At 43.1% G+C, this 27,642-nt stretch overlaps 1 protein-coding gene across 4 annotated transcripts in view; it reads left to right on the plus strand.

Moving 5' to 3' along the window:
- The window catches only part of RAD17 (RAD17 checkpoint clamp loader component), a 564,733-nt gene that overhangs the window by 293,806 nt on the left and 243,285 nt on the right, over positions 1-27,642 (plus strand). For all 4 annotated transcript variants that reach the window (XM_078675299.1, XM_078675297.1, XM_078675300.1 and 1 more), the window contains exons 7-9: positions 11,702-11,754; positions 11,870-11,995; positions 12,108-12,177. In XM_078675299.1, the coding sequence (XP_078531425.1) occupies positions 11,702-11,754; positions 11,870-11,995; positions 12,108-12,177 (249 nt within the window). The remainder of the gene's footprint in view (positions 1-11,701; positions 11,755-11,869; positions 11,996-12,107; positions 12,178-27,642) is intronic.

A 27,642-nucleotide genomic window follows, 5' to 3' on the forward strand; every position in this document is an offset into this window, starting at 1 on the left:
TGGCGCCGTTGCCAACTCCAGTGGGAGGAAGTGCTTCACAACACCTGGCAGAGTGGGTCAGCATCACAAAGGATCAGTGGGTGCTGAATATACTGCGCAATGGATACAAGCTTCGTTTCCGTGCGCTTCCAAAGAGCATTCCTCCAAAGAACTCTTGCCCTCACCAGCTAAGCTCGCTCCGAAGAGAGGTGAAAGTTCTACTACAAAAAAGAGCTATAGAGGAGGTTCCCCCCTCTCAAAAAGGAAAGGGAGTCTACTCCAGGTACTTTCTTGTCCCCAAAAAAGATCAGGGAGACAAGTTCAGACCAATACTCGATCTGCGTCTCTTGAACAGAGTCATCGTCAGAGAAAAGTTCCGCATGTTAGCTCTTCAACAAATATGCCCACATCTTCAAACCGGGGATTGGATGTGTTCGGTGGATCTGCAAGATGCATACTTTCACATTCCGATTGCTCTACAGCATCGCAAGTACTTGAGGTTTGTAGTGGGAAGCAAACACTACCAGTACAGGGTGCTACCCTTCGGTCTCAAGTCCGCACCACGAGTCTTTACCAAATGCATGGCAGTGGTGGCGTTTTTTCTTCACAAAAAGGGTCTCTTCATCTGCCCATACCTGGACTACTGGCTCCTAAAGGGCTCGTCTCCGGTTCAGGTAAAGCACGATCTGCAACTTTGCCTACACCTGTTGCACAGACTCGGTCTCCATGTCAACCTGGAGAAGTCAGTCCAGCGGCCGACACAGTCCATCCACTACCTAGGCTCCGTTCTGGACACAAAATTGGGAAAAGCGTTTCCTTAGGAGGAGAGACTTTTTTCCATGAGTCAGGAATGCGAGATTCTGCTAGAGTCTCGGTTTCCAACAGCCCGACAAGTAGCATCCCTGCTGGGTTCCATGGCGTCCTGCATTTTCCTCATTCCAAACGCCAGGCTGAGAATGCGTCCTCTGCAACAAGTTCTAGAGGACCAGTGGGACCAAGCGACAGGGCATTGGGAAGATCGTATTACTCTTTCCCAAGCGACGAAGGATGCCATGAAATGGTGGACTCGGAGAAAGAATGTGCGGGTCGGAGTACTTTTTCACCAACCTCTTCCATCCCAGTCTATAGTGACGGATGCCTCTCTGCAAGGCTGGGGAGCGCACATGGGTCCACTTCAAATACAAGGTCAGTGGTCTGCGCAGGAGCAGACATACCACATCAACATGCTGGAGCTCAGACCGGTTTTTCTGGCTCTCAAAGCTTTTTTTCCAGTGATCGAGTCCAACTCAGTCCTAGTTCAGACGGACAATACAAGCACCATGTTCTATCTGAACAAACAAGGAGGCACACGATCTCGCCCGCTCTCCCGAGAGGCTCAAACAATCTGGCACTGGCTCCTCTCTCGAGGCCTCACAGTAGGGGCGGTGCACCTTCCAGGCGAGTTGAACGTAAAAGCAGACGCACTTAGCAGGCACTTCGAAGATCAGCCAGACTGGGTGCTAAACGACGAGGTGGTAGAAGAGCTTTTTCGTTGCTGGGGTCGTCCAGCCATAGACTTGTTTGCAGACGACGAAAACGCCAAATGCCACGCCTTCGCGTCCAGGTTCCACCGACCAGGGACGCCGGGGAATGCTCTTCTGATGGATTGGTCAGGAACATTCGCTTACGCGTTTCCTCCCCTGGCTCTGATTCCAAAGGTAGTGTCCAAGCTCCTCAGGTCGGACATGGAGATGATCTTAATAGCTCCGGATTGGCCACGGCAGTGGTGGTACCCGGACCTTCTACATTTCTCTGTGTGTCCACACAGACGACTTCCTTGCAGGCCGGACCTGCTGAGCAAGATGGGCGGGAAGATACTGCATCCCAACCTCCCATCGCTGAACCTAACAGCATGGCACCTGAGGTCCTGCAATATGGACATCTGAACTTGCCTCCCGAATGCATGAACATTTTAAAGGAGGCTAAGAGGCCTTCCACGAGAACGTCTTATGCGTTCAAGTGGAAGAGGTTTTACTTATGGTGTAGGGATCATCATCTGGATCCTACTAAAGGGCAGGAGGAGGTAATCCTGCCATACCTCCTTTCCTTGGCAACTTCTGGATTGAAATATGTTTCCATTAGAGTGCATCTGTCAGCCATAGTGGCGTACAGGAAATCGCCTCATCAGATTTCTTTCTTTCAGGTTCCGGTGGTTAAGGACTTCCTCCAGGGGTTGAAGAAAGTCTATCCCCCTGTGCGAAATCCTTCTCCTCCTTGGGAATTGAACCTGGTTCTGTCCAGGTTAATGTCACCTCCTTTCGAACCTATCCACAAGGCTTCTTTACAACATCTATCTTGGAAAGCAACCTTTTTAGTGGCAATCACATCAGCGCGCAGAGTAAGCGAGATACAAGCTCTCTGTGCGAAGGAACCATATACTGTTTTCCATCACAATAGGGTTGTCCTGAGGGCTCACCCATCCTTCTTACCTAAGGTGGTTTCTGATTTTCATATAAATTAGTCCATTTCCCTCCCTTCTTTTTTCCCAAATCCAGCGACCCCAGCAGAGCGGTCGTTGCACTCGTTAGATTTAAAGAGAGTGCTCAAGTTCTATTTGGAAAAAAACCAAGGGAATCAGGAAGTCGGATCAGCTGTTCGTGAACTATGGTTCGATGAGAACAGGCTTTCCTGCGGCCAAGAGGTCCATCTCTAGATGGATTGTCTCTTGCATTAAATTGGCCTACCAGCTTTCAGGCAAGCCCTTTACTGGTGTCACCCAAAGCGCATTCTACTAGAGGGAAAGCGGCCACAGTAGCTTTCTTGCACGACATTCCAATGTCAGAAATATGCAAGGCTGCGACATGGAAATCAGTTCATACCTTTACGAGGCATTACTGCCTAGAATCTGATTCCAGGGCCGATACTCAAGTAGGACAAGCCTCTTTGAGGAATCTATTTGGGTAGCCTGCGGCCTGTACGAGCTTAGTTGTTACTAGGCTTAGTATGGGTATTACTGTATTGTTACTCCTTTGCCCGCAGGGTGATGAGGTGAGGCTCGCTATTCTATTCTAATGCTTATGACTATTGATGAGGATCCCCTGGAAGAGAAGGATTAGTTACTTACCTGTAATCCTACTTCTCTTCCAGGGGTATCCTCATCAAAGTCATAAGCAACCCTCCCGCCTCCCCGGGCAAAGGACATTCTTTAATAAGGAGATATTGTTAACCTATTTGTTACTGGGTTTGTTTTCAGTCTCCGAAAAGAACAACTGACCTAACTGTCACCCCTGAGGCATGAAGGGATACTGGGGGTCATGGGTGCCTTAAAGGCACGGTGTCAGTTTATTGCTATGCAGCTACAGGTTAGCTTTTCAGTCTTTTTAGACTGTGTGTTTGCAATGCAGCCTGGGAGCTTTCTATGCTTCCAGTGAGTTATGAGAATTTCTACTGCTTTCTGAGCATTAAAACAGTTTCTAAACAAACTTTGTTGTTGTTTCTCATGTTTCTAATGCTTATTATTCATGTATGGTGGAAATTCTACACAGCATATTTCAGCTCTGATTTTATTTGGCTGCTATTGCATGTTTTTATATATATATATATATATATATATATATATATATATATATATATATATATATATATATATATGTATTTATATATATATGAGTATATATATGTGGGGCACATATAATATAGTGTTTCCGGGGTCCCGCGCATGGGCGGGAATATTCTAATGCTTATGACTTTGATGAGGATACCCCTGGAAGAGAACTAGGATTACAGGTAAGTAACTAATCCTACACATTCCAGACATTTAAAGTGCAGTCATACTATATCGACAGGACCAAGTCCTTTCGTAAAACAAACCGTTTGTAGCCTTTGCAAAACCCTGAAAGGGACATCCTATCTCTAAATCATGCATTGCAAGATTGTTAAATTAATGCAGACTTGCTTAGCTAAGGCAAATAATGCTCCTCCTGTGCCTCCTCAAGCCCATTCCACATGCCAGAATGGATCCAGCATGGTTTTCCTGGGAAACATCCTGTTAGCCGACATCTGGAAAGGTGCCATCTGGTTAACTCAACACACATTGACTAAAACTATTGTGAGGATATTCTGTCCTGCCAACGGTCAGTGGTTGGCCAGACGATGTTAAGAACTTGGTTCTAGACATCTAAATCATTTGCCCACTAGCCACCACATTCAGAGGAACCTGCTTTACAGTCTATACAGAGTATATGGATCTATAGACATACATGCTACACAAACGGAAAATGGTATTTACCCTGTGAGCATCTGTTTGTAGCATGTAGTGCTGTAGAATCACATGTGCTCACTCACTTCCTAGGAAGCAGGTAGTGATCACAGATGTCCAGTCACTTTTTCAGTTACTTTGACCATTCACAATACACAGCAAACACAAGGAGAGGATAAACGGAGTGCTAAAATCTTTTCAGACACTCTCCCCCCAGTCAAAGATTTGGGTTTAATCCATCTTCATTCTTTAGCTCACTTTGCCACCCCAGTTCAGACCCAGCCATATGCAAATCAGTCTTGACCCTGTCCCTCATGGGAACAGTCCTGACCGAACTGCCAAGTGCTCACTACGCCACCAGTTTCAAGCAAGTCTGGCTGATGAGGGTTGATGCCCCGAAACCGGTCCCAGGATGCTTGCTTTCCTGTCCAGGGAGGACCTGGCATGGCAGTTCGGGCTGGACCGTTCCCATGGGAAACAGGGTCAAAGCTGATTTGCATATGACTGAGTCTAAACTGGAATGGCTTGGTGAGCAAAATCACGCTGGATTAAACCCAGATCTTTGACTGGAGGTGAATGTTTGAATTTGTTCAACGTTCTGTCCAACATCTTTTTGTGTTGCATTCACAATACACAGCACACAATTTACTTGTCCTTGACACTTCACTCCACTTATACTACTCACCGATTGACCAGAAAACAATCTAAAGTGTTTGGCCTGTGTCTTGCCGTTCTTGTGAACTATGGGAGGACTCACAACAGCTCTTGTGACTCTAACTTCTTTGTACAAAATAAGTTGTAGCATCCAGGTCCAACTCTAAATGATAGAAGTATGCAGAGCCTGTGGATCAACAGCACTAGGGTGCGAACAGATGCTTACAGTTTGGGTAACCTTTTCCTTACATCTTTGCTTGTGTTATTACTGTTTACCTCACACAAGACCTTGCCAGATTGTCCTCGAGTTTTGCTTCTTTCCAAGTGCATTAGGTAATTCACTTTTTTTAGGTAATTCTCATTTTACTCTTTCTTTAAGTTCTTCTCTGTTCCTTTTATTTTTCTTCTCTTTATCACTATTTTTTATCGCTTTTCACTCCTACTGTTCTGACACCTATGTGGGCATTTGTGAATAATTCCATGCCCTTTGGTGTTCATGAGACCCAGTTCCTCTTAGGTCACCTGCTTCTTTACTTACTCCATGTTTTACTCACTGCCATCTAAGTCTACCGATGTCCACTTGTCTGGCTGCCTTTGTGATAGATTTCATAATAATTTCTTTGGGAGCCAATGCTAATTGTCGTGGACACTGGGTTATGGCATCTCTCAATTCTTCATTTCCTTTTTACTGGTTTGAATTTTGTTTACTTTTCTAAATGATTAAGAATGTCACCTAGGGAGAGAACTGGCTCCTCATGATTTGGAAGTGGGCACATTGTGGCATATCCATCCTAACGGGTATGAACGCTACTTAGTGCTGTTTCAGCAGAATACTTTGAATTTTCTATCTTTGGAGCCTTAAACATCTGATTTTCTTCCTCCCTGTTTTACCTAGAATTGTACTTTGTCACTGACGCAGGGCTCATTTTGCTACTTTTCTCCTCTTGTTATTATTCAGGAGGCCCTCCATTTATTTGCAATAAGGCTCTTTCACTGTCATCAGCATTTTCAATTACCAAAATTATCAAACCTAAATCTGTCTGATAGATGAGATGCCCAAAATAACCACTCAGCAAAAAAGTGATTATTTTTTGATTGCCAAGTCAGAGATATGGTAATAACTTATTTTTATATTGCTCCAAATACTACACTTTAGCATTTTCAAGTGCTGTAAATCACAAATATTGCAAAGATCATATTTATGGTGGTCCGTTGACCGATCTCAAAATTATAGCAGGCTAGACTGCCTTGCTGGGATTCAAATCATGACCGATAGAACAGTGCCTTTGTCAGCAGCGCACATTCAGTTAACGAAGTAATTCTCCCGACATAAGAAAGTTGAAATGTAGTACAGGGGTTCAGGGTTTTGTATATCCTCCATGACCCGATCCTGATTAATGGCAACCGCTGCAAAGACTTTAGCTATGTATATATGTCTGACATTCTCAATGTTACTGACCTGTGAAGATTTCAGTAGCTTGCCGCTATGAGAATTACCAATGCAGGACAAACATGATTATAAATAAGTATAGATAGATGTATAGCTAATGTTATATTTTTAATATTCTAGATAAGTATAGATAGATGTATAGATAACTAACTTAATCATCCCCTAGCGTATACCGTTTGTGACATATACTGGTAGGCTGACAGTTGGGCTTCAGCAAAAAGGCAAATTACACATACATTCTACCTCTATTCCAGTCTCAATATGTAGGGATGCTGCCAATGAGTTATTGAACTGAAAACTTGACCTAGTCAATGCAAGTTTGTACCATTCGGTGCAGATCTACAGCGAAAACATCATCTTCACACTTCTCATCCCTTGTTAATGATTCAGATGCCTATAACTAATATAAACACCTTGCAAAACCTTTATGGCAGTGAAGGGGTAGACAATCAACTTAAGAAATGTACCGATCTTAGCAAAGTCTGTGTGCCTGTACGTTCACTAGAGAGATTAAGTCCATAAACAATGGGCTAGGTAGTCCGAGGATAAATGCAGGGAATTATGACACGAAAGCTAAATACATTTATAAAGCATATTGATCAGGCCATGACAACATTCTAGAACAAGAAATCTCCTAGTAACGGATACTCGCCTACAATTCTATACAAGTCGGCGATACTCATGCCTTCTTCACATACAGGTACTGTGGCAGAATGTGGCTCTCAAAATGTTAGTGATAATGTAACTCATTTTTCACTAATAAAGTCTACAGTGTGTGGCAAAAGCCTGTTTACGATTGATAAATCTCATGCTCTTTGGAAGGATTGAATATATGCCCATTTGACCAAGGGCGTTGCAGACCGTTCTCCCTTAACTAAGGACTCCCAGCAAATGCTCTTTCTCATTAAGAAGATGACATCTACTGACAACCCTCCAAACACTGCCTCTGCTTACTATTCTCCTCTTTCCTGGTGAGGGTTAAACATTTTATTACCTGGTTTACTAATGGCTCATTCCGAAACAGGAACTTGTTGAAAAGCTCACCTCATGAACTTCTAAACAAGTAGTCAACATGCATTTACTGAGTAAATACATTCATTCTCTGGAAGGGAAGCAATTTAAAAAATAAAATCTGTTTTATTGAGTTATAGCAAATTGTTGACAGCAAACCATAGGTACGTATATATATGTAAAGTAACCAATGAGGGCTCGCTGTATCCAAATGTTAGAGGTAGTTGTAACAAGTTGCTGTGGCTTAATGTCACAGTCATATCACTGCTTCACAAATATCAAAAACAGTAATATTCACAACCATAATATAGGCGCTTACACCCAGTACCATTTTTGAAAGCATTTTGAAGACACAGCCCTTAATGAGTATTTTATCAATTCCCAATCTCCGTCATAATTGACATTTTAACCTAGGTTTATAGCCTCCCCATACCAATTTAATCAATAAGATTTTTAGCCTAACGAAGTTGTATTTCTCAAGGAGAATTGGGATATTATTAAACAAGTAGAGAAAGTTTTGCCAGGAGTTACTGTACCAGCCCAGTGGCTTAACAATAACTCCCATAACCCCCTCCAGCACTGTGCACGTGGCGGCGGACTCCTGGCTGGGTCTGGAGTGTGGGTGCCCCCTTCCATGTGCTTAGCAGGGGGGCCCCTACTCCACTGTCCTAGCCATAAGCAGCCGCAATGTTATCCATCTCTCCACTTGCCCGGTACTTTTTTCTAGCACCAGGCCATAGTTCTCTCTCAGCATCATTTGTTTATCTCTAACAAATATACTGAGATACTTAATCGAGTCTACGCATCACCACAATGGACAACTTACCCATAACTTTTGTAAGAGGGAACATTTTTCTCCAGTTAATTTGTATTCCGGATAGTTCCCAAAGCGTTGTTACCTCTCTAATTATAATTTCTAAATTAGCCTCTGGCTGTTTCACAAATAGGATGATATTGTCTGTGTGCATCGACACAAGCAAATGCTTAATTGGGAATGCTATTTCCTTTTGCAGGTGCTTCTCTCCTAATCATGACTAGAAATGGCTCAGTTGCCAGTGCTGAAAAGAGGAGTGAAAGTTGGCAACCCTGACGAGTGTCTGGAAAGTGAACCCATTATTAGGTGCCCTAGCCATGTGCTACATATATAGCAATGGCAATAGGTTCCACATATTGGAGCTAATCGCCCATTCTTCATGAACACGAGGGCCACTCCAATGAGTCAAAGGCCGTATGAGCATCAAGGAACACAGAGAGGGTTTTAATATGTGGCCAGATTTGATGTATATAGGCAACATAGTATGCAAATCATTGAGATTTGCTCCCCCTGGTATAAACCCAGATAGCTCCAGCAGCATCAAGCTCCTCAGCAATAGCTTTTATGTGGGCAAGAATAATAAGTGATAAAGGCTTATTAGATTTCCCATATTTTTTATCCTTTGCTGGTTTTGAGATTGCAGGGTTGACCTGCTTCAAGAATCGAAGGGGTTAGCCCCAGTGAACCGCGGATCCCGCTGGATCTTAAGTGATAAAATTCAGACATCAGACCACCAGACCCGGGAACCTTCCCACCCAGCATTCCTTCAATGGCAGTCATATTTTCTGAACCCCAGTGGGCTCCTGCATGTAAGACAAGGTACCACCTTTCATCTAAGTAAGTGCTAACCCATCTAGGCATTCCACAATATGGAGGGTTCCCTCATTGGTCATGAGGCATATAGATTTTTCTAATCTGTTTTAAACTTCTGAAGGAAGGCAATGTGTCTCTTAACTAATTCCCTGTTAGGTGACCTCAATGAGTGTATAACTGCTTGCTGGTGGGCCTTTCTCGGCATCCAGGACAATGTCCTGCTAGTGCCCTCTCCCCCCCAAGTGTTTGCTCTCTCGTTCAACCATCTCCGTGTAGGCCAGCAGGGTTTAATTATTTCTTTAAGTACCTAAGAAGAATGGGATGCTTCATATCTAGATTTGACATCAGCTGTTGTTTTCTATAGTCTATCTGTCTGCGTATGTATTTATCACAGCATCCTGATGTGTTTACCTTTCATGAATTTCCTGACACATATATCTTGAATGTTTCCCAAACTATGTTGTGAAGTAGGCAAATGGGCCAGTGTTAATTTCAAAGAATGCCTTTAAGGCAGCCTGCATTTTGTTCCTGAAGGCCGAATCTCTAAGGGAGCCCTTTCAGAATCTCCTTTGCTTAATTTGAGTCGGTGGTTGCCGATGGGGCCTCCAGCACTCACTTTTGGAGACCAGGACATATTTTTCTGCATCCGACATTTACTGGGAACAAGAGGCAGAAAAACAAAGCAGAAAGACCCCAGAAGAGAAAGATGGAAAAGAGGCATGATATGGATTCAACACTAATTAGCCTTGGTATTGGGCATGCTAACATTGAATTGCACCAGCCGTAGGATTCTGAGCAAGGTTTGGACACCATCACTCATATTAATACAAAATAAGCACTGGGAATCTCCATCTAACATGCCGTCACATTGGGTTTCGGATCTCGATAAAGTTAGGATCACATGGGTGTGGTCGGATAAAGTCTGAATCAGTTATTAACCTTTTGCCGAGCCCCCAATTTTGAACAAAAGTACAGAGAAAGCAGTTTCTTCACACTTGCAAGCTTTATCAATACAGCTTCCTAGATGCCCATCAATTTAGCTTCTGAGCCAAGCATGGCGTGGGCACAGTCTTGCGTTATATCACAGAGAGCCTCCTAAATTTCATTGTCAAAGGGCGTCTGGTGGTCTTGACCCAGCTTGGTCCTGCTGGATCCCTCCACAACCTTTTGATACAGTTGGCCATGCCATTCTCCACAACATGTTGTCCTCGATGTCCGGTTTAGGGATTCCTTGCAACTAGAGAATTTACCTTCTTCCTAAGTAATTTCCACTCCACATCAGAAAGTCTCCTCAATACCATGGCTCTTTAATATTTATATCCGCTGCCACTTCACCGTAATTAATATGTAGGAATTCGATTTTTGAAAAGATGCAAATGAATCTTAAAATTCCAAGAGAGGTGGAACAGGAGTTTGGGAGCTGTTGCTTCCATCATTGATATTAGCTCAATAAAACAGAAAAAAGATTTTAGTCACCCTGTCACTCCTGAGAAGATCAACAGCACGTTTCACAAGTCCGCCTTTAATAGATCAAGTCATTTTAGCAGAGATGAGAAGGTTAAAAACCTAGGCGTTGTAGTGGATTCAGGTCCTGCTTTAAAACCACAAAATCAACAGAACTGGCACTAGTGTTTATTTATTTTGCTCTCCTTTCTAAGGAAAATAACATATCTCATTCCATCTTATGTTAGGGGCACAATGGTGGGAGTTCAAGTCGGCCTATGACCTTTAACGCACTCCATACTATATATTTGAGATTTACTAAGCAGTGTATTTATAATCTAAAGATTGCAAAGAATATTGATATTGAAGTTCTGCAGGTCAATGAGTTTCTCTCTTGGCGAAAGTTGAGAACAGAATTCAGTTTAAAAGCATGTGCATCCTAGATTTAGTGAACACTAGAGCTCTGAATTCTACTCATCAGCATTTACTGAGATGTGGAGGCAATGCAGGCAGCTGCTAAGGCCACATATGCAAGAAGGATTTCCTCCTGTCTTACCCATTGCTACATCATGCATTTGCCCACACTTACACCCGGTGTCAGTGCACACTGCAGTAGAGCTTTGGTGGCATTCTCCATGAGTACGCCTATCGAAAACCTATGCCGAACATCTGTCACCTACCCACATGCAGTTTGTCAATGTTATGATCTTTAGACTTTCTCACAAAGCAATGCTAAATTTGGCACGACAGATCTTTTTAAAGTATTTGGCTAGGCTTAAGTTGGCCAATTCTGCTTTATTTTTATTGCTCTGGAATCTACTTACACTTTGAGAATGGGAACCAACGTGACCGCAGGTGAAGGATAAGTTTACTGTGACTCCAGTATTTATAGTAGATAGGCTCTTGTCTCGTTATCAACACTGAACTTGCAGTCATCGGTTTATGGACTCTGAGTGGTAGAGCACCAACTCTTGGATAGTAAAAAGCCACTGGGCTAAAATAATGAGGTAACCATGAAGGTAGCTTTATCCTAATGATATGAGATGTTTAAAATGGATCTCTTGACCGTAGGGTGGAATGGATAGTTTCTAGCTACAACACTTTATTTCGTTTTTAGAAACCTGGGTCTCACTGTTTTCCATGGTTGTTGTTGTGTTTGAAGCCATGATGAAATTCTGTAAGAAAGCACAGTATGACATTCTTTGTACAATATTTAAAATTCGAAGATTGCATTGTCCTTACAACACTGTTCTAGTAAATGCTGATTCCAGGTTATTATCGTATTTTCTTTTTTTTGTAGGATATGCCGAACCAGTTTTATCGTGACCCCCCAATTTTACATGAAGTATTGAGGTATGATTTAAGACCCCTCTCCTCATGCACTCACCTCAGCACCCACTTATTCAGTGCACTTCCAAGATCCGCTGTACTGCGAAATATTATGACTGATCTATGATTTCATTTTTAGGAGGTTTGTACGAACAGGTCGCTGTCCTGTGGTATTCATCATCTCTGACAGTCTCAGTGGGGACAGAAACCAAAGGCTACTCTTTCCAAAGGACGTTCAGGAAGAGCTCTTTATTTCCAATATTAGGTAACATGGTACTATTTATTTATATTTCTGTATTCAGAATGTTGATTATGTGCAGTATAGCTGACATAAATCGAATAGATTGTTCTATAATTTTCATTTTGGACTTTAACAGTTTCAACCCTGTGGCTCCCACGAGTATGTTGAAGGTTCTGAACCGCATCGGTACAACGGAAGCTAGTCTGGTAAGGCTTTGACAAATTCTCCAGTTTTTAGATTGTTCTGTTTACACTGGAAGCTTTCTTCATGAAACATACTTTGGCAGAAATGAGTACAATGTTTTATTTTTTTTATTTGCCCACCGGAGGCTCTTGTGTCACAGGCAAGTAGTGGTAACCTGTTCCCACACCACTCTATGGTCAGAATATGTTTTGACTGATGGCACTTTATACCCTATCCTTAGCTCCCCGTTGCATATGCCTTGCAGTCTTCCTTTCCAAGTCCAGTGCACCATTAACGTCTATATGAAACAATATGGCCGTATTAGTTGTACAAAAAATAAATCGTCTCCAGCCACTGCACATTGCATCATGGTAAAATGTGTATAATGTTTATCGCTTCAAAGTATGTCCTTTCTCTTTTTGCTCCCTCCCCTGCTGCCCAACCCCTGAGGAAATAAACCATGCCATGTTATTGGCATTTGTTTAGTAATAACCACCATTGTGAAGGCATCATAGCGCATTCAGTGTCTGCACTCCCTTTCATGCGAGTCTGGTAAGGCCATAATTAGTTCAGTCTTTTCTTTGTTGATGTCTCACTATGTGAGATTAGTAAACGTTTTCACTGGCTAGTTTACATTTTCTTTTTTATATTAGTGTGCAGATACGTTCTGTTCGATCTTGGAAGAGCTATTCAATGGTGTGTGCGTGTGTCTGCATGTGTGTGTGTGTGTGTGTGTGTGTGTCCACATGCGCGCTCACACACAGAATACTTTACCAGTTATTCTCTGAATTAGGTGGTCAGTGTTACATTAATAAAGTATTCTCAATTAATGCACCATATTCCTGGCAGGTAATTATGTTGTAATTTTTCGGGCATATTTATATTGTCCCTATCTAAGTTATGGTAGTCATCTACAGAGCACTAATCTAATGGAGAACTGTGTGTTTTTACCACTAAGGAGCATGATCAGAGGAGGCCCAGTGATCCACATGGTAACATAAAGAAATGGTATGCAACATTTTTAAAGCAAGCATAGTGCTAAATGAGTGACATTTCACCAGATGAATAAAACATTCAGTTTGAGCAGCAGTGAAGCTTAGTAACAGTTGTGAAGTAACTGTTATTGCTCCCCTCCCCAAGCATAGTGCAATGCACATAATACGATTGAGTTAACATGTTACTCAGGTCAGCCAAAACCTGTTGCAGTTTAAGTAATATCCAAGTGAGAGGTTCTAGAAATGATAATGCTGCAATGCTATATGTTTGGGTGGGGTGGATAGTATTCACTGAGAGTTGTGGAATAAGTTTAAGCTTGACCTCATAACATGCTGCCTATAGCGCAGCATCTCTCAGACACTCCATAAACATACACAGACCAAGGAGAAAATAGGCAATAATGGCACTCATTCAGCACACTAAAGATACTATCCATGGAAAGGAGGGTGACATCATTCTACTTACTTGGAGTATTAGAGGGCCTAAGGACCTTCTCAAGATACATTAAGTCTTGGTTATTTAGCTAAGCACCTTGTTAATATACCACTACTGGAGGAAACACAATTAACCAAGTCCTGGTCTGACAAATTTGCCTGAAGGTAGAGTTCATTTTGGTGTTTGTCATGTAACACTTGCTATACCAGATATGGGGCTATCCCTGTTAACAAGGACACACCATTTCAGGTACTACACTGTCCCAGATCCTGAGGTGACATATGCAGTATTGGGCAGGGATCACATAACACGAGTCATTGCATGTGCAACTAATATTGAGGACCTCTTCTTTCAGAGTATAATGGTGGCGTTCCAGATGGGAGTGATAAGATACAATAGTAAAATAGTTTACAAATAAATCTGAATCAGTCTCAAGCCCTGGGGTGGTATGGGAGGCAATCAAGATAGTTATCTGTGCAGTGTGCATACCAGACACAACATAGTGCTGCACAGTATAAAAAACACTGTACTGCCTTAGAGGATATCTTGAATCCCCTGGAAACACATCAAACTCTGTCCAGAGGAGAATCCATCCTGCCCGCCATTGAATCCTCTCATTGCTAGAATACAAAGATGAAGTGGACAGAGAGGGGAAGCTTTTTGGAAATTCTGAAGGCACAAAAAAGTATTGGAAGTGTGAGAGGCCAAACAGGGAAAAGTAGCAATCTAGTCATGAAAGAGAGAGACTTGGGGAATAAGTTGTATTGCAGCTCAGACATATTGATGGCCTTCACTGAATTCTACACTAACCGATATTCCTTTCAATTGTCTGCACCTTTGGAGGCATTGAAATGTATTTTATTGTGCACTTATCCTTAAGATTTTTGCTCATAATGTTTTTACCTCTATTTATTAATTTATTTTTTGTGTACCAGTTTTTTTATTTTATTTCTGACCCTCACAGCTCCCTCTTTTGTTTAAAATTATTTTTATTAACAACGGGGAAATAGGTGGCAATCATCACAATCAAGGCAATAAGCGTCTACATTCAAGCACCGGGAGTTTCAAGACATACATAGTTAGTACGATATGGAGGCATTTAACAGTACATCAGATAGCGTTTACAGTACATGCGGTTCGTCAATCGAGTCGTTCTGGGGGGGTTCATAGATGTTCCCTCTGTATTCGTTCCAGGTGGTCCATATTTGTATCCATTTCCGTGGGCACCCCCGTGCCTCGTACACAGTCTTTTCCTGAAGCATGCACCAGTCCATATCAGTTTTCCATTGGCCGACCTTAGGAGGCCGAACCGCCCCCCACAGCCTAGCAATGTTCCTTTTGGCGATCGTAAACCCTAGAGTGGCCCACAACTTCCCACTGTGTGATAGGTCCGTAGGTTCCCAGATGTTTAACAGGCACCTTTTAGCTTCAAGTCTGAGCTCCACCCCCCAGACTTCCTGCATACATCGGGTCACTCGGGTCCAGTAGTGCTCCAGCAGCGGCATTCCCAAAGTATGTGGAAGAAGGTCCCTACCTCTCCGCATCCCCGTCTACAGAGCCGATCTGCACTTCGGCCCATTCGTTGCAGTCTAGTCCCTGAAAGGTAGACTCGGTGTAATGTTTTTAGCTGAATGAGCGGAGTCTGGCCAAAAATGGCAACCTCCTTAGGGGAGGCTAGTGCAGTTCTCCATTCTTCCTCGTCTATTTCTAGGCCGTCGGTTTCCCATTTGCCCTTGAGGGGGAGCAGTAGTTCCGGGGAGTTGTTAATGATTTTTTCGTACGTGAGTGATATGGCGTGTTCGGGAAGGTGTCCATCCAGGAGCCTATCCTCCAGCGGTGAGGAGGCAGGGGGCTGTGTTCCCGCAGGAATGTTGGCCTGGAGGGAGTGTCTGACCTGTGTATATCTGAAGTGTTCCGAGTGAGCTAGTTCACAGCTCCCTCTTAATTTCACTGACCTGTATTTTAACTTTACTTTTACCAATATATATTTTATGATTGGGTAATGTATCTACCTGGCTTCACATTTTAGGCACTTTCTATCCCCTTCCCAGTTCAGGTGCTCTTTAGTCTGCTACACTTTGTGGGCCCTATACTAGGGGAACCTTGTATTATTTTCGGCCATTTAAGGTAAATGCTTCTCTTTGTTCCACCCAGAGTAGCTATTTCCTTAGACTTAAGCTGTAGCTCTGTCTGCTCTTTGAGAGCATGTGCAAACTGACTTTGCCCTATTATGCTTCAGTTGGTTTACAAAGGCAATATAGTCTGCGTTAAGTCTGCGCATCTGGAGGGAAAAGCTGTCCTTTTTCACCCAACCTTTCATGCTTCCCTCGTAGTGCCTCCCATTAATGCAGGTAGGCTTGTTTATTCATCATCTTTTCTTAAATCCTTTGTTCAAGGCATGTGTTCTGGAGTACACATGCTTTGCATACTCCTGGCATCTAGTGTTGGGTCCGGATGTTTGCAAGTTGTTTTTCTTCGAAGATGTCTTTTCCAGTCACGAGGTAAGGTGACTCCTCCTTTCAGTGATATTGCGCATGGGCATCAACTCCATTGTGAGATTGTTTTCATTCCGCTATTGGGTTTGGACGTGTATTCGGTGCTCCGATTCAAAACTGTTAATCGGGTTCCCTTTGGTGCGTACTTCACTTTACCCTCGTCTGTATTGTTTTCGATCACGTCTTCACCTTTTCGTGTCGAAATCTAAGAAAACCTCATCTATATTCTAAAAAACCCTCTAACCAGGGCCTTCGGGCCTAGCTCTTTCCTCAGCTTCTTCTTCAAAGACCAATGTCCAGCCTTCTGCTGATGGAACGGACACCATTGCAATTCCGTCCTCGATGCCTCTCTAAATATCCGTGTACCAACCACGATAAGGTCTGTAACCTCAGTCTTTCCCCGGAACATAAAAAGGAAGACCGACGTGTGTCGATTGTTCCATTCCAAAAATACTCTGCCAGACCGTCGAGCTCAATAGAGAGACATGCAGCGACAAAGTATCCAGGAAACCCCTGATATCTTCGGTGAGGACATCGAGCGAGCAGGAGCAGGAAGAAATGGCAGCGGAGGAAGAAGAGTAACCTGCTCCCTCTAGGACTCCGATTCCGAATTGGAGATCAAACTAGAGTCCCAATACATTCCAGCTGGACAGAGTGCCATGAGTACCAAACCGCACTGAAACAGCAAGTCAAGCCTTCTGGCTCGGGCCGAGCCGAGATTATACCCCTTTGGTTCCGAAGCATCTCAGATCGAAAGAGAAAAAGCAAAAATCCAGCTCGGCACCGAAAATGTTGGCGCCGAAACAAAAAGCCACACCTTTACAGTCACCGGAGACCATTTTGGAGAAAAGGAAGGAAACGCTGGGTCCTAAACAAAAGAAGATTCCCATAAATCCTGATACTGGACACATAACAGCTAAACCAGTAATACTATTAACCCCTTCCATGCTGATGACGGCCCCGTCCGTCATGCAACACGGTGGGCGTGTGCTGATGACGGCTGGGGGCCGTCATGATCCCGCCCACTCTTTAGAACTGCCGCACAGGCGCAGAATCGCGGCCGTGCCCAAGGGGTTAAAAGGGAAAGCGGACACTGGATACAGAACATAGCTACTAGCCCTATTCAGATTCCCCAGGCCCTTCCACCTTCTTCACCAATACCCATTATACCAGATACAGATCCTTTACACATTACACCATCGGGTTCTCCTAACACAAATCCAGGTATAGAGGAGGAGGGTGGCAATGATAATCAGCCACCTCCAGATCCATGGGATGACTATAATATAGATCCACCTCAGGATACAGACCCTGATCTATATCCAACAGAAACGTCCCCTCTTGATGATAATACTGCATATCAGGATTTAATTGCCAGGGCAGCTAATTACCATGAAGTGCCTTTACATGAGGAGGCACTAGAAAACGATTTCCTATTTGAAAATTTAGGAAGTTCACACAAAACTACACAAATGTTGCCTATACTTCAAGGCATGTTAAGGCACACTAATGATATTTTTAAAGATTCAGTTAGAGCAAGAATACTAACACCTAGAGTGGACAAGAAATATAAACCCCCTCCCTCTGACCCAGTTTTCATTATTTGTCAGTTGCCTTTGGATTCCTTAGTGGTGTCTAATGCCTGTAAATGGGCAAATTCACAAACATCGGGGTAGGCTCCTCCTCCAGATAAAGAATCCAAATTTATAGATGCATCAGGGAAGAGAGTAGTTGCTCCACTAGCCAAACATTGGTGTATAGCTAATACACAAGATCTGTTGTCCAGATATGATCACTGGGATGAAATGGAACTATTAGAATATCTCACAGAAGAACACAAAAAGGGGGGGCAGGAAATAGTACAAGAAGGGAAACTTATTTCTAATTCCTCAATCAGATGTGCATTAGATGCCGCAGATACTGCAGCTAGAGGAATCAACACTAGCATTATGCTTAGGAGCCATGCATGGCTCAGAATTTCTGGTTTCAAACCTGATGTCTAACAAACCATTCTTAACACGCCTTTTGATAAAGAACACCTCTTTGGGCCTCAAATAGATCAGTCCCTGGAAAAAATCCTTTTATCGCTCCTTATACAGAGGAGGCTCCAAACCTCACACTAACACCCCAGATGCAGCCTCATCTTCATACAAAACGCAATGTCTTTCCTCCCATTTCTCCTTTGGAATTCATCTCTTTGTTACAGAAGGTGAGTTCTGGCTCTCCCAACGACTGTTGTCCTCCCCAAATTCTTAAAGATGCTTTCTTGGCCTGCCCTGATCCTCCCCTAGCATTGCTTAATAACTCCCTTGCCACCGGCATAGTTCCGGATCTCTTTAAACAGGCGGTCGTGGTTCCTATCCTGAAAAAAACTAATGCGGACCCCACGATCCTGAGTAATTTTAGGCCGATTTCCCTCCTCCCTTATTTAGGGAAAATCTTGGAGACACATGTCACCCGTTGTCTGAGTGCGTTCATTGAGAGTTCCTCCTTTTTGGATGATCAGCAAGTCGGCTTTAGACCTGCCCACTCTACTGAGGCGGTCATTGTGGCCGTGATGGACACACTGAGGAAAGGCGCCGACAAGAACATCTCCCAGGCTCTTGTCCTGTTGGATTTATCGGCGGCCTTTGACACGGTCGATCATGCGATACTGATCGACCGTGTCAACAATGCGGGCATTCAGGGCTTGGCCTTGGAGTGGGTCAGATCTTTTTTACATCAGCGATCTCAGGCTGTGCACTTGTCCACCTTCTCTGCTTCTTACTCCCTTTTATCCTGTGGAGTTCCGCAGGGCTCCGCCCTGTCGCCGCTTCTATTTAATTTGTATATGCAACCCCTCATAGTTTCCCTCCGTAATACTCCGGTTACCATCTTTAATTACGCCGATGATTTGCAGTTGATCTTCCCCATTGACTGTTCTCCATCCTCCTGTGTCAATTTCCAAGCCACTATGCTGCACATCTCGGAATGGATGTCTCACAGCCAGCTGAAACTTAATCCCACCAAGACCGAGCTAGTGCTGATAGGCGGGATGGCTAACCCTTGGAATACCAACTTTTGGCCCCCCTCTCTTGGGTCCCCGCCTTGCCCTGTCAATTCGGTAAAGAGCCTTGGTATAATCATATCCAGCGATCTGTCTATGAGGCCCCAAATCAATGCAGTCACATCATCCTGCTTCTTCCACCTTCGCAGGATCCGTAAAATCAGCAGGTTTCTTACCACAGATGCGCTTATCCTTGTTATCCTGGCTCTCATTACGTCCCGTATTGACTACGCTAATACTCTGTATGTTGGGATCCCTGCCTACCATTTTTACCGCCTGCAGCTGGTGCAAAACCAGGCAGCCAGACTGGTTTTTCACCAGCCTAAGCATCATCATGTCTCACCACTGCTTAGGAGCCTCCATTGGCTCCCTGTGGCTAAGCGTTGCATGTTCAAACTTGGCTGTACAATCTTCAAGGCCTTGTCTGGTCAAGCCCCTGCTTTTATCTCTTCTAGCTTGATGTGCTATGTGCCTCAGCGAGATCTCCACTACACTTCGCACAATCTCCTGGTCGTCCCTAAATTTAAACGGAAAAAGCACGGCGGGATGTGTTTTTCTTTTTTAGCCCCCAAGTTTTGGAATTCCCTCCCGATATCTCTTCGACTTTGCCCTACCTATGACTGTTTCCGCAAATTACTTAAAACTCTCCTCTTTCAGCAAGCCTTCGAGTAACCCCCTGCACCTGTCTCCCGTATTTGTTTGAGCACCATGAAACCGTTGGGTGACCGTGCGCGGTACAAATATTTTTAACATAACATAACCGGGTTCTACAAGGGTAGATATAGAGGGAACAATTTTAATGGCAGAGGTAGAGGTACACCAACACGTGTCTCCCAGTCCTCTAACAAACAGTGACTTGCTACCACTTCCCCTCGACCATTTTTCACCAGTCGGGGGAAGATTACAACAGTTTCTTCCCAGTTGGCAATCAATAACAGACAGATGGGTTTTGGATATTATTCGACAGGATAATTTCCTAAAGCTTACCAGCAATCCTCCCAATATCCCACCTTGCATTCACAAACTCTCACTACAACACCAACAGCTTCTCAAACAAGTACAAGCTCTTCTCACAAAAGAAGCTATAGAACCAGTTCCATTGAAACATCAGGGGTCAGGAGTTTACACACTTTACTTCCTAATCCCCAAAAAAGACTGGTCTCTCCTACCAATTTTAGATCTCAGGCTGTTAAACTTATACATATTGTCAGAGCTCTTCCATATGGTCACCCTTCAACAAGTGCTTCCATTTCTACAACAAGGTGACTTTATGTCTATAATAGACTTAAAGGACGCATAGTTGCATATTGCTATCCACCCAGCACATCACAAATATGTCACATTTGTGATAGCGGGAAAGCATTATCAATTCAAACTACTTCCATTCGGAATAACTACTGCACCCAGAGTATTCACAAAATGTCTAGCAGTAATAGCAGCTCATCTCAGAAGACAACAGATTTCATGTCTTCCTATATCTGGACGATTGGTTCATCAAAGCCAACACACAGAGAAAGTGTCTACAACACACTCAAGATACAATAAACCTTCTCCATCAAGATTTACAGTCAATCCACAAAAATCCTATCTACAACCATCACAATAACAAACATATCTGGGAGCAATGCTAAAAACACACACAGATCTAGCCTCTCCCAATCCAGCCACAATTCACAACTTTCAAACTTTATAACTACAGTTTCAGAACAACCAATAACTAACAGTGAGGACTTTCATTCAACTGTTAGGCATTATGCATTGCAATAGAGCCTCACGCAAGATTACCCATGCGTCCTCTGCAGGAATGCTTAGCACTACTAGATGCACCCAACCAAGTGACCCACTTGGGTATGAGTAACACCTTTATCCCTTTTCCTGCATATGTCGTGGCCTTCTACAGATCAGTAGTATCGAGCTACGGAGAATCCCTGGTTCGTGGGTAAATCCCGGTAAATGTATTTTGGTATTTTTATACGATACTTCAACATCTCTACCAGGGCGCATCACCATGCACCTGCAGCCTCTCCATACGCTTGGTAATTACATCAACAAGAGATCCACGACATGTAATAGCAATCTCCTGGCCCCAGCCGTCGTGCTATTTTGCACATATAGCCAACTCCTGGCTTTCCATTAGGCTAAATATATCATCATTTTGGATCTGATTATCTAGAAACTCACAAATCGTATGTCTTGCCTTAGAACCCCATGCTGGCTCAATTAAGCACTCCCTCGGGCTGAAATAACAGCATTACTGCCCTTTTACATGCATGGTTTGATCAGGGCTTGCAACTAGGTGTATGTGTATATATATCACTTATTCCATACATGACGACCTGATTTTTATTAATTTTATTTATTAATTTATTACACTACTCGGGCTCCAGGAGTTTTCAGTCACCCATGGGCTGTGTTACAACATTATAGAACTTGCTCCGTGCACACTTCTGCTCTAAAGTTTTTAGGCATTCAATCACTGTGCAACGCTCTAGCTCTTCTTGCAAACGCCGTCCACCCTCACCATTACGTGACCACTGATTGGCCAACGCCCTCCGCCCACACACTGGCCCCGCCCATTCAGGAAGCGTGAGCGTCCTCGCTACGGGTCCATAATTACCCTGCTCCAACTCCGGTGCCTTATCCACGAGACCCGGTTTCAGAGGGCTGACGCAGGTATCGAACGGGTGTCTGATGCCGAGGGCGTGAGTACAGACGACACGTGAATTCCGCCATCAGCTAAGTCACTTTTTTACCTTTTTCGTAGCCTAATCCCAGTGTTTTCCCTCCCTCAGGGTGTGCCAAATGCATCACCACCCCCCTCCCGAGGTCTATGGTGTATAACTTTTACACCTGTCCAGTGAGAATGTTTTTAATTTTACTTTTCTTTCCTTTTGTTAAATACGGATGTCACAGGCCCTTGGCCCATTGGTCCTTCCACCATCCCACGCGCTATTTCAAGCGCTGTGCCGCATGTTTAGCGGCGTCGACCTCTGGTCACTTAAAGATCACGTGCTACAGGCGCCCCCATAAACACTCACGCGCCTCGATTGGCACATTCATGCGCCTTTCGCCAGTAGCCCAGTCTGATGATTATGACTCTACATGTCTGCTGAACCCTATCGCAGATTCACTCAAACCCACAGGCGGGGCCCAATATGTACTGCTAATGCCCCACGTGGGAGAGTGTGGGATACAACACAAGATCACAGAGTTATAGTTTACAACTGACACACCTCAGATCTATGCATCTAATTGTGTGTATGTCTTTTTATGTGTGTCTGTCCCTTTTTCCACAGGTGCAATTTAATTTTATTTTTGTTTGGTCTCCAGAACTGTGAGTACCGATCAATTTTTGCACTTTTTCACGACAGTACTTTTTACTTTCACGTCCCTTGGTAGGGTGGGCCTTAGCGCGTCCATACCACCGGGTTATAGCACACTAAAGGTCCTGACGAATGCCAGGTTAATTTACACCGACATTGGCAGAAACATGTTGACCGACAAGTACACTTAGAGGCAACTAACCATTTATTACATTGGTTAAGTTTCCCCACACATATCTTTTTAACATGTCTTATTGATCAGTCATTAAACTATTTTTGATACAATTAAGGCATTTTTAATTCTCACCACCTACACTTATTATAAGTCTCCTTCACATCCACTTAGCAACTCACCACTTCACATCACCCGCTTCGCAGTAAATCTGGCGTTGAAGCACACTGGGGTGGCACTCGGCCACACCCAGTGGGGCCCGATGATGAAGCATGTCACCGACCAGGTAGGTGAGTGAGGGCTTTCTATAAACACCAAGTCGGTGTTTTTTTCCCCTATACTACCTGTGCTCTTAATCCTGCCATTTCTAATGAGCTTCGAACACTCTTTTGTTGTTGATATTGTTTACCAGTGGGGAATAAGAGTGTTCACTCTCCCTACCTCTCTTCTTGTTGATACGGAATGCTTAGCACGTCAGTGGAATCAATCAAAGGGTCAATTAACAGATCTAGTGTTGATAGACCGCCACGCTCATCGCTCACTGCAGTAATGGAACACACAAAACCTATCAAAAGGGTGCCCTTTCATCGACCCCATTCCACAAGTCTTGCTTACAGGCAGATGCCTCTCTCACAGATTGGGGTGCATATCTCCATCATCTAACAATTCAAGGTCTATGTGACACCAAACAGAGAAGTCTCCACATCAATTACTTGGAGCTTCCAGCACTTCAACTAGCTCTAAAAGCTTTTCAGCCTCACCTAGTAGGGAAAGTTGTCCTAGTCCGGACGGACAATATGACAGCCATGTACTATGAACAAAAACAGGGGGAAGACACACTCTACTGTTGTCACTCCTCTCTCAGAACATTTGGCGCTGAGCAATACATCTCAAAATTCATCTTCAAGGCATGCACAAACCAATTTTCCGACCTCCTCAGCAGGATGCGGCAACAAGTACCCGAATGGGAACTTCATCCCCAGTTTCTCCTTCCATCTTTCCAGAAATGGGGATTCCCACAAATAGACCTCTTGGCCACAGTAGAGAACTCAAAATGCCCAAACCTCTCCTCCAGATTCCAACACCATCTATCCAAAGGCAATGCCCTATGGATGAACTGGTCAGGGATTTTTGCTAAAGCTTTTCCGCCTCTCCCGTTCCTTCCATTTCTAGTTCGGAAACTCAGACAGATGTCACTCACACTAATCCCAATGGCTCCCGGTTGGACTCCTCAACCATGGTTTACCACACTGCTAGAACTGTCTGTAGTTCCACACAAAACATTACACTATACTTCCAACCTTCTCACAAAACAATGGAGAAATCAGACATCCAAACCTCAAGGAGCTCAACCTAGCGATTGGGCTCCTGAAGTCTTAGATATTGATTGATAGATAGATATTGGATACTTAAATCTACAACCAAATTGTATGACAATTCTTAAAGAAGCAAGAAACCTATGACTAGAGCATGTTATGTAGAAAAGTGGAAAAGATTTGTTATATATTGTAAGAATAACACTGATCCACTAGATACATCTATACAGAATCTTACTTGTTACCTTTTGCATCTACAGCGAGTTGGATTAGCCTACACATCTATTCAACCTCACCTTTCAGCAATAGCTGAATATCTACAAAACAGACAACATGTCCCAGTAATTAAGGCTTTTATGGAAAGCCTTAAAAGAATAATACCACCATAGGTGCCACCTGCACATGTCAGGAGCCTAAACATTGTTCTCACAAGACTTATGGGGCCCACCTTTTAACCCATCACACAATTGTCCACTACAATTTCTTTCATGGAAGGTTGCATTTCTAATTGCTGTTATGTCATTAAGATGTGTTGGTGAACTACAGGCATTAACCTTAGAAGAACCCTTCTTTTAACTGCATAAACACAGAGTAGTTCTTCGTACAAACCCAAAATTCCTTCCAAAATTAGTTTCTGCATTTCACATTACCCATCAGTTGAGTTACCTCTGTTTTTCCCTCAACCTGATTCAGTAGCAGATTGGGCCCTACACACACTTGTCAAAAGAGCACTATTACACTACTTTGAACGAGCAAAATATTTTTGCAGAACAAAACAACATTTTGTTGCATTTGCTCAACCTCATAAAAGTAATCCTATCTCCAAATCGGGTATTTAAATGTATCCAAACTTGCTTTATTAAAACTAAAAGAACTTTAACTATATCTCCTAGAGCACATTCTACGCACAAAATAGGAGCATCTATGGCCTTTTTAGGCAACCTTCCCATAGCTTACGTATGAAAGGCAGATACATGGTCTACACCACACACATTTACCAAACGTTATTGTGTGGATGTATTCGCACGTCAAGTAGCTAATGTAGGACAAGCAGTGCTAAAAACAATTTTTCAAATCACTGCAACATCCACTGGTTAGCCACTGCTTTTGGATGATACTGCTATATAATCTATGCAAAGCATATGTATCTACAGCACACATGCCTTGAACGGATTATGTTACTTACCCTTTAAGCATCTGTTCTTAGCATGTAGAGCTGTAGATTCACATACGCCCTCCCTCCTCCATGGGCACCTATGGTTGTTGCACTTCCTATTATTCACATTACATACGCATGGACATTTCTATTCTACACTTACTTACTTCATTCTCACCCTCTTAAGGGTAAACAATCTAACAAAGGAGTCCATGCGCATGCGCACTATCACCGAAAGGAGGAGTCACCTTACCTCGTGACTGTAAAATACTTTTTCAAAGAAAAACAACTTGCAAACATCCGGACCCAACACAAGATGGCAGGAGTATGCAAAGCATGGGAATCTACAGCTCTACATGCCAAGAACAGATGCTTACTGGGTGAATAACATAATCCTTCCAATGCATGTTTACAGTTTTATCACAAATAAGTAATCTGGGTCTTCTAGCAAAGTCTGTGGTCATCATCTCACTTCTGTAATTGATTTCATTCTGATAAGACTATTAGACATAACTTTTTTAACCAATATTTCACCTTATTCTACAGCTAAATTTACTTGGGAGGCTGCTCTCCCATGGCACCCAGACAAAATGTTCAAGCTACTTTTTGGGGCTACCTTTTTATTGCTGAAATTTCGTTAGATCAAACATCTGGACCTAATTTAGAACTCGCTACCCTACTTTCATATAAAGGTAACTATTTTAATTAAACTGTTCGAGTAGGAAATGGGGACGCAATGATTTATAGAAAACCGCTTAATTGTTCTTTAATTTCCAACTATGCTTTCAAACTCACTTGAATGTTTGCAAGTGATTTGCACTGTTTCCCCTGAGTGTTCACTCTTAAATCAGACCCCCCAGGATATAGCGCCATGGATTAGCAAATTTAGCGGCACAAATATGGAAATTTAGCGGCATTTTTGAGACACTTTATTTTACTCCTAGTCATTAATTTTCAGCATTAAAACAATGGAAACTGTTTTAGCTGCGTATTCCACTTTGAAATAGGCCCTAATGTGAAGTAATTTCTTTTGATATCTTTTCCAGTACCCCTAGCATTTTAGTGAATTGACGCCCATGCTCTAGTTGGCCATTTTACCCCCTCACCTTCCATGTCCAATGTGCCTGTATTTAAAATATATCTTGATGCATTGAGACAACCCTACTTTTATATATTAAAGCAACTTCTAAATTAGAAATGTTTATTCTGTCCTACACGGAGAGACGGGCAGCTAAGCTTAGGTTCGCCTTACGGGATGTGGCCAAAATGGGATTACTGAAATGACAGTAAAACCCTGTATATTGTATCCAGTTGTGGTATTTCCGCGTTCGTAGGTACACTTTACACATGTAAAAATCAACCGGTCCTGATACTCTGAAAATAGAATATGCAATTACATTTGCAAACGGCAATGGTCCTTGAGGTCGTTCTAACTACAAAACAATTGTTGGTAACTCACATCCTGCTGTAGATTTAAAATGTTTGGAAGCTGTGCGCCCTGGTGTAATAATGCATCTTCTTTCGACATCCACAGACGTCCAGGCTTACTCATGGACATACTTGGCATACTCATATGCCACTGCATTGTGCACTTCCTGGAATGTAGATTCCAAGAGGCTTGATGGCACAGGAATTGCACGGACAAGCCATAATCTGCAAATTAGGCCACTTCATTTTCGCGGGCACTTATGTAAAAACTGCTGCATTTTTACAGAAGTGCCGATTTCGTGGGCACTTATGTAAAAATCGTGGCATTTTTACAAAAGTGCCGATTTCGTGGCAAACTGCCTTAGAAACCCATGGTTATCATATGTGAAAAACACCTTTGAGGTAGGGCTGTCTCAAATTTGCACAGAGCACTGTTCCAGCGGAGGATAGGAAAAAAGGCAGTGAACACGTTGTTGCTAAATCATGCTCCCTCACAAAGGTTAACAACAGAATGCAAAAAATCCTCAATCTCAGTGTATTTATATTTGACCCCTCAAATGCTCTGGGACAATATATATTTAGTTCTCGAGGTCGCTGGGAAAGACCCCTACTATTCTGCTTTTGGGTTGATGCTGTAATCTATTTACTTTTTTATGCAATGGGTTACCAAAGAATCTTTAGTGTGTGTCCTTGTCCCTAGGATGGAAGATTCTCCCAATCAGTGGTGCACTTCATTTCTTATTGTAAATTTCACAGAAAATACACCAAACAATTTTTAACTCCGTTTATTAAGTCACGCAATTTTCGGCAGTGTAGACCTATTTGACTGTATTTTGCAATGCTGCTGTGAACCTTGTCTCTGGCACTCATTGCCTGATATAATATAGGCACTATCCGAGCCACTCCATTCTGGGCTTGCCACTGAGCAGCAAAAGTCCCCATTGAAGGCTAATCATTGTTAGGAGGTGAGTGCCGAGAACTTGTTTAATTACTAATGAAGAGATGCTGTGACACTCGTTTTTCTATATTCTAATGTTAATAAGCAAATCAGAATGATTGTTTTGTCAGACACTGAAAAAATTATAAAATCTAAAAAAAAAAATAAAAAAAATGAGAAACAC

The sequence above is a fragment of the Lissotriton helveticus genome, chromosome 2_1, assembly GCF_964261635.1.
Source record: "Lissotriton helveticus chromosome 2_1, aLisHel1.1, whole genome shotgun sequence".
Lineage (NCBI taxonomy): Eukaryota > Metazoa > Chordata > Amphibia > Caudata > Salamandridae > Lissotriton > Lissotriton helveticus.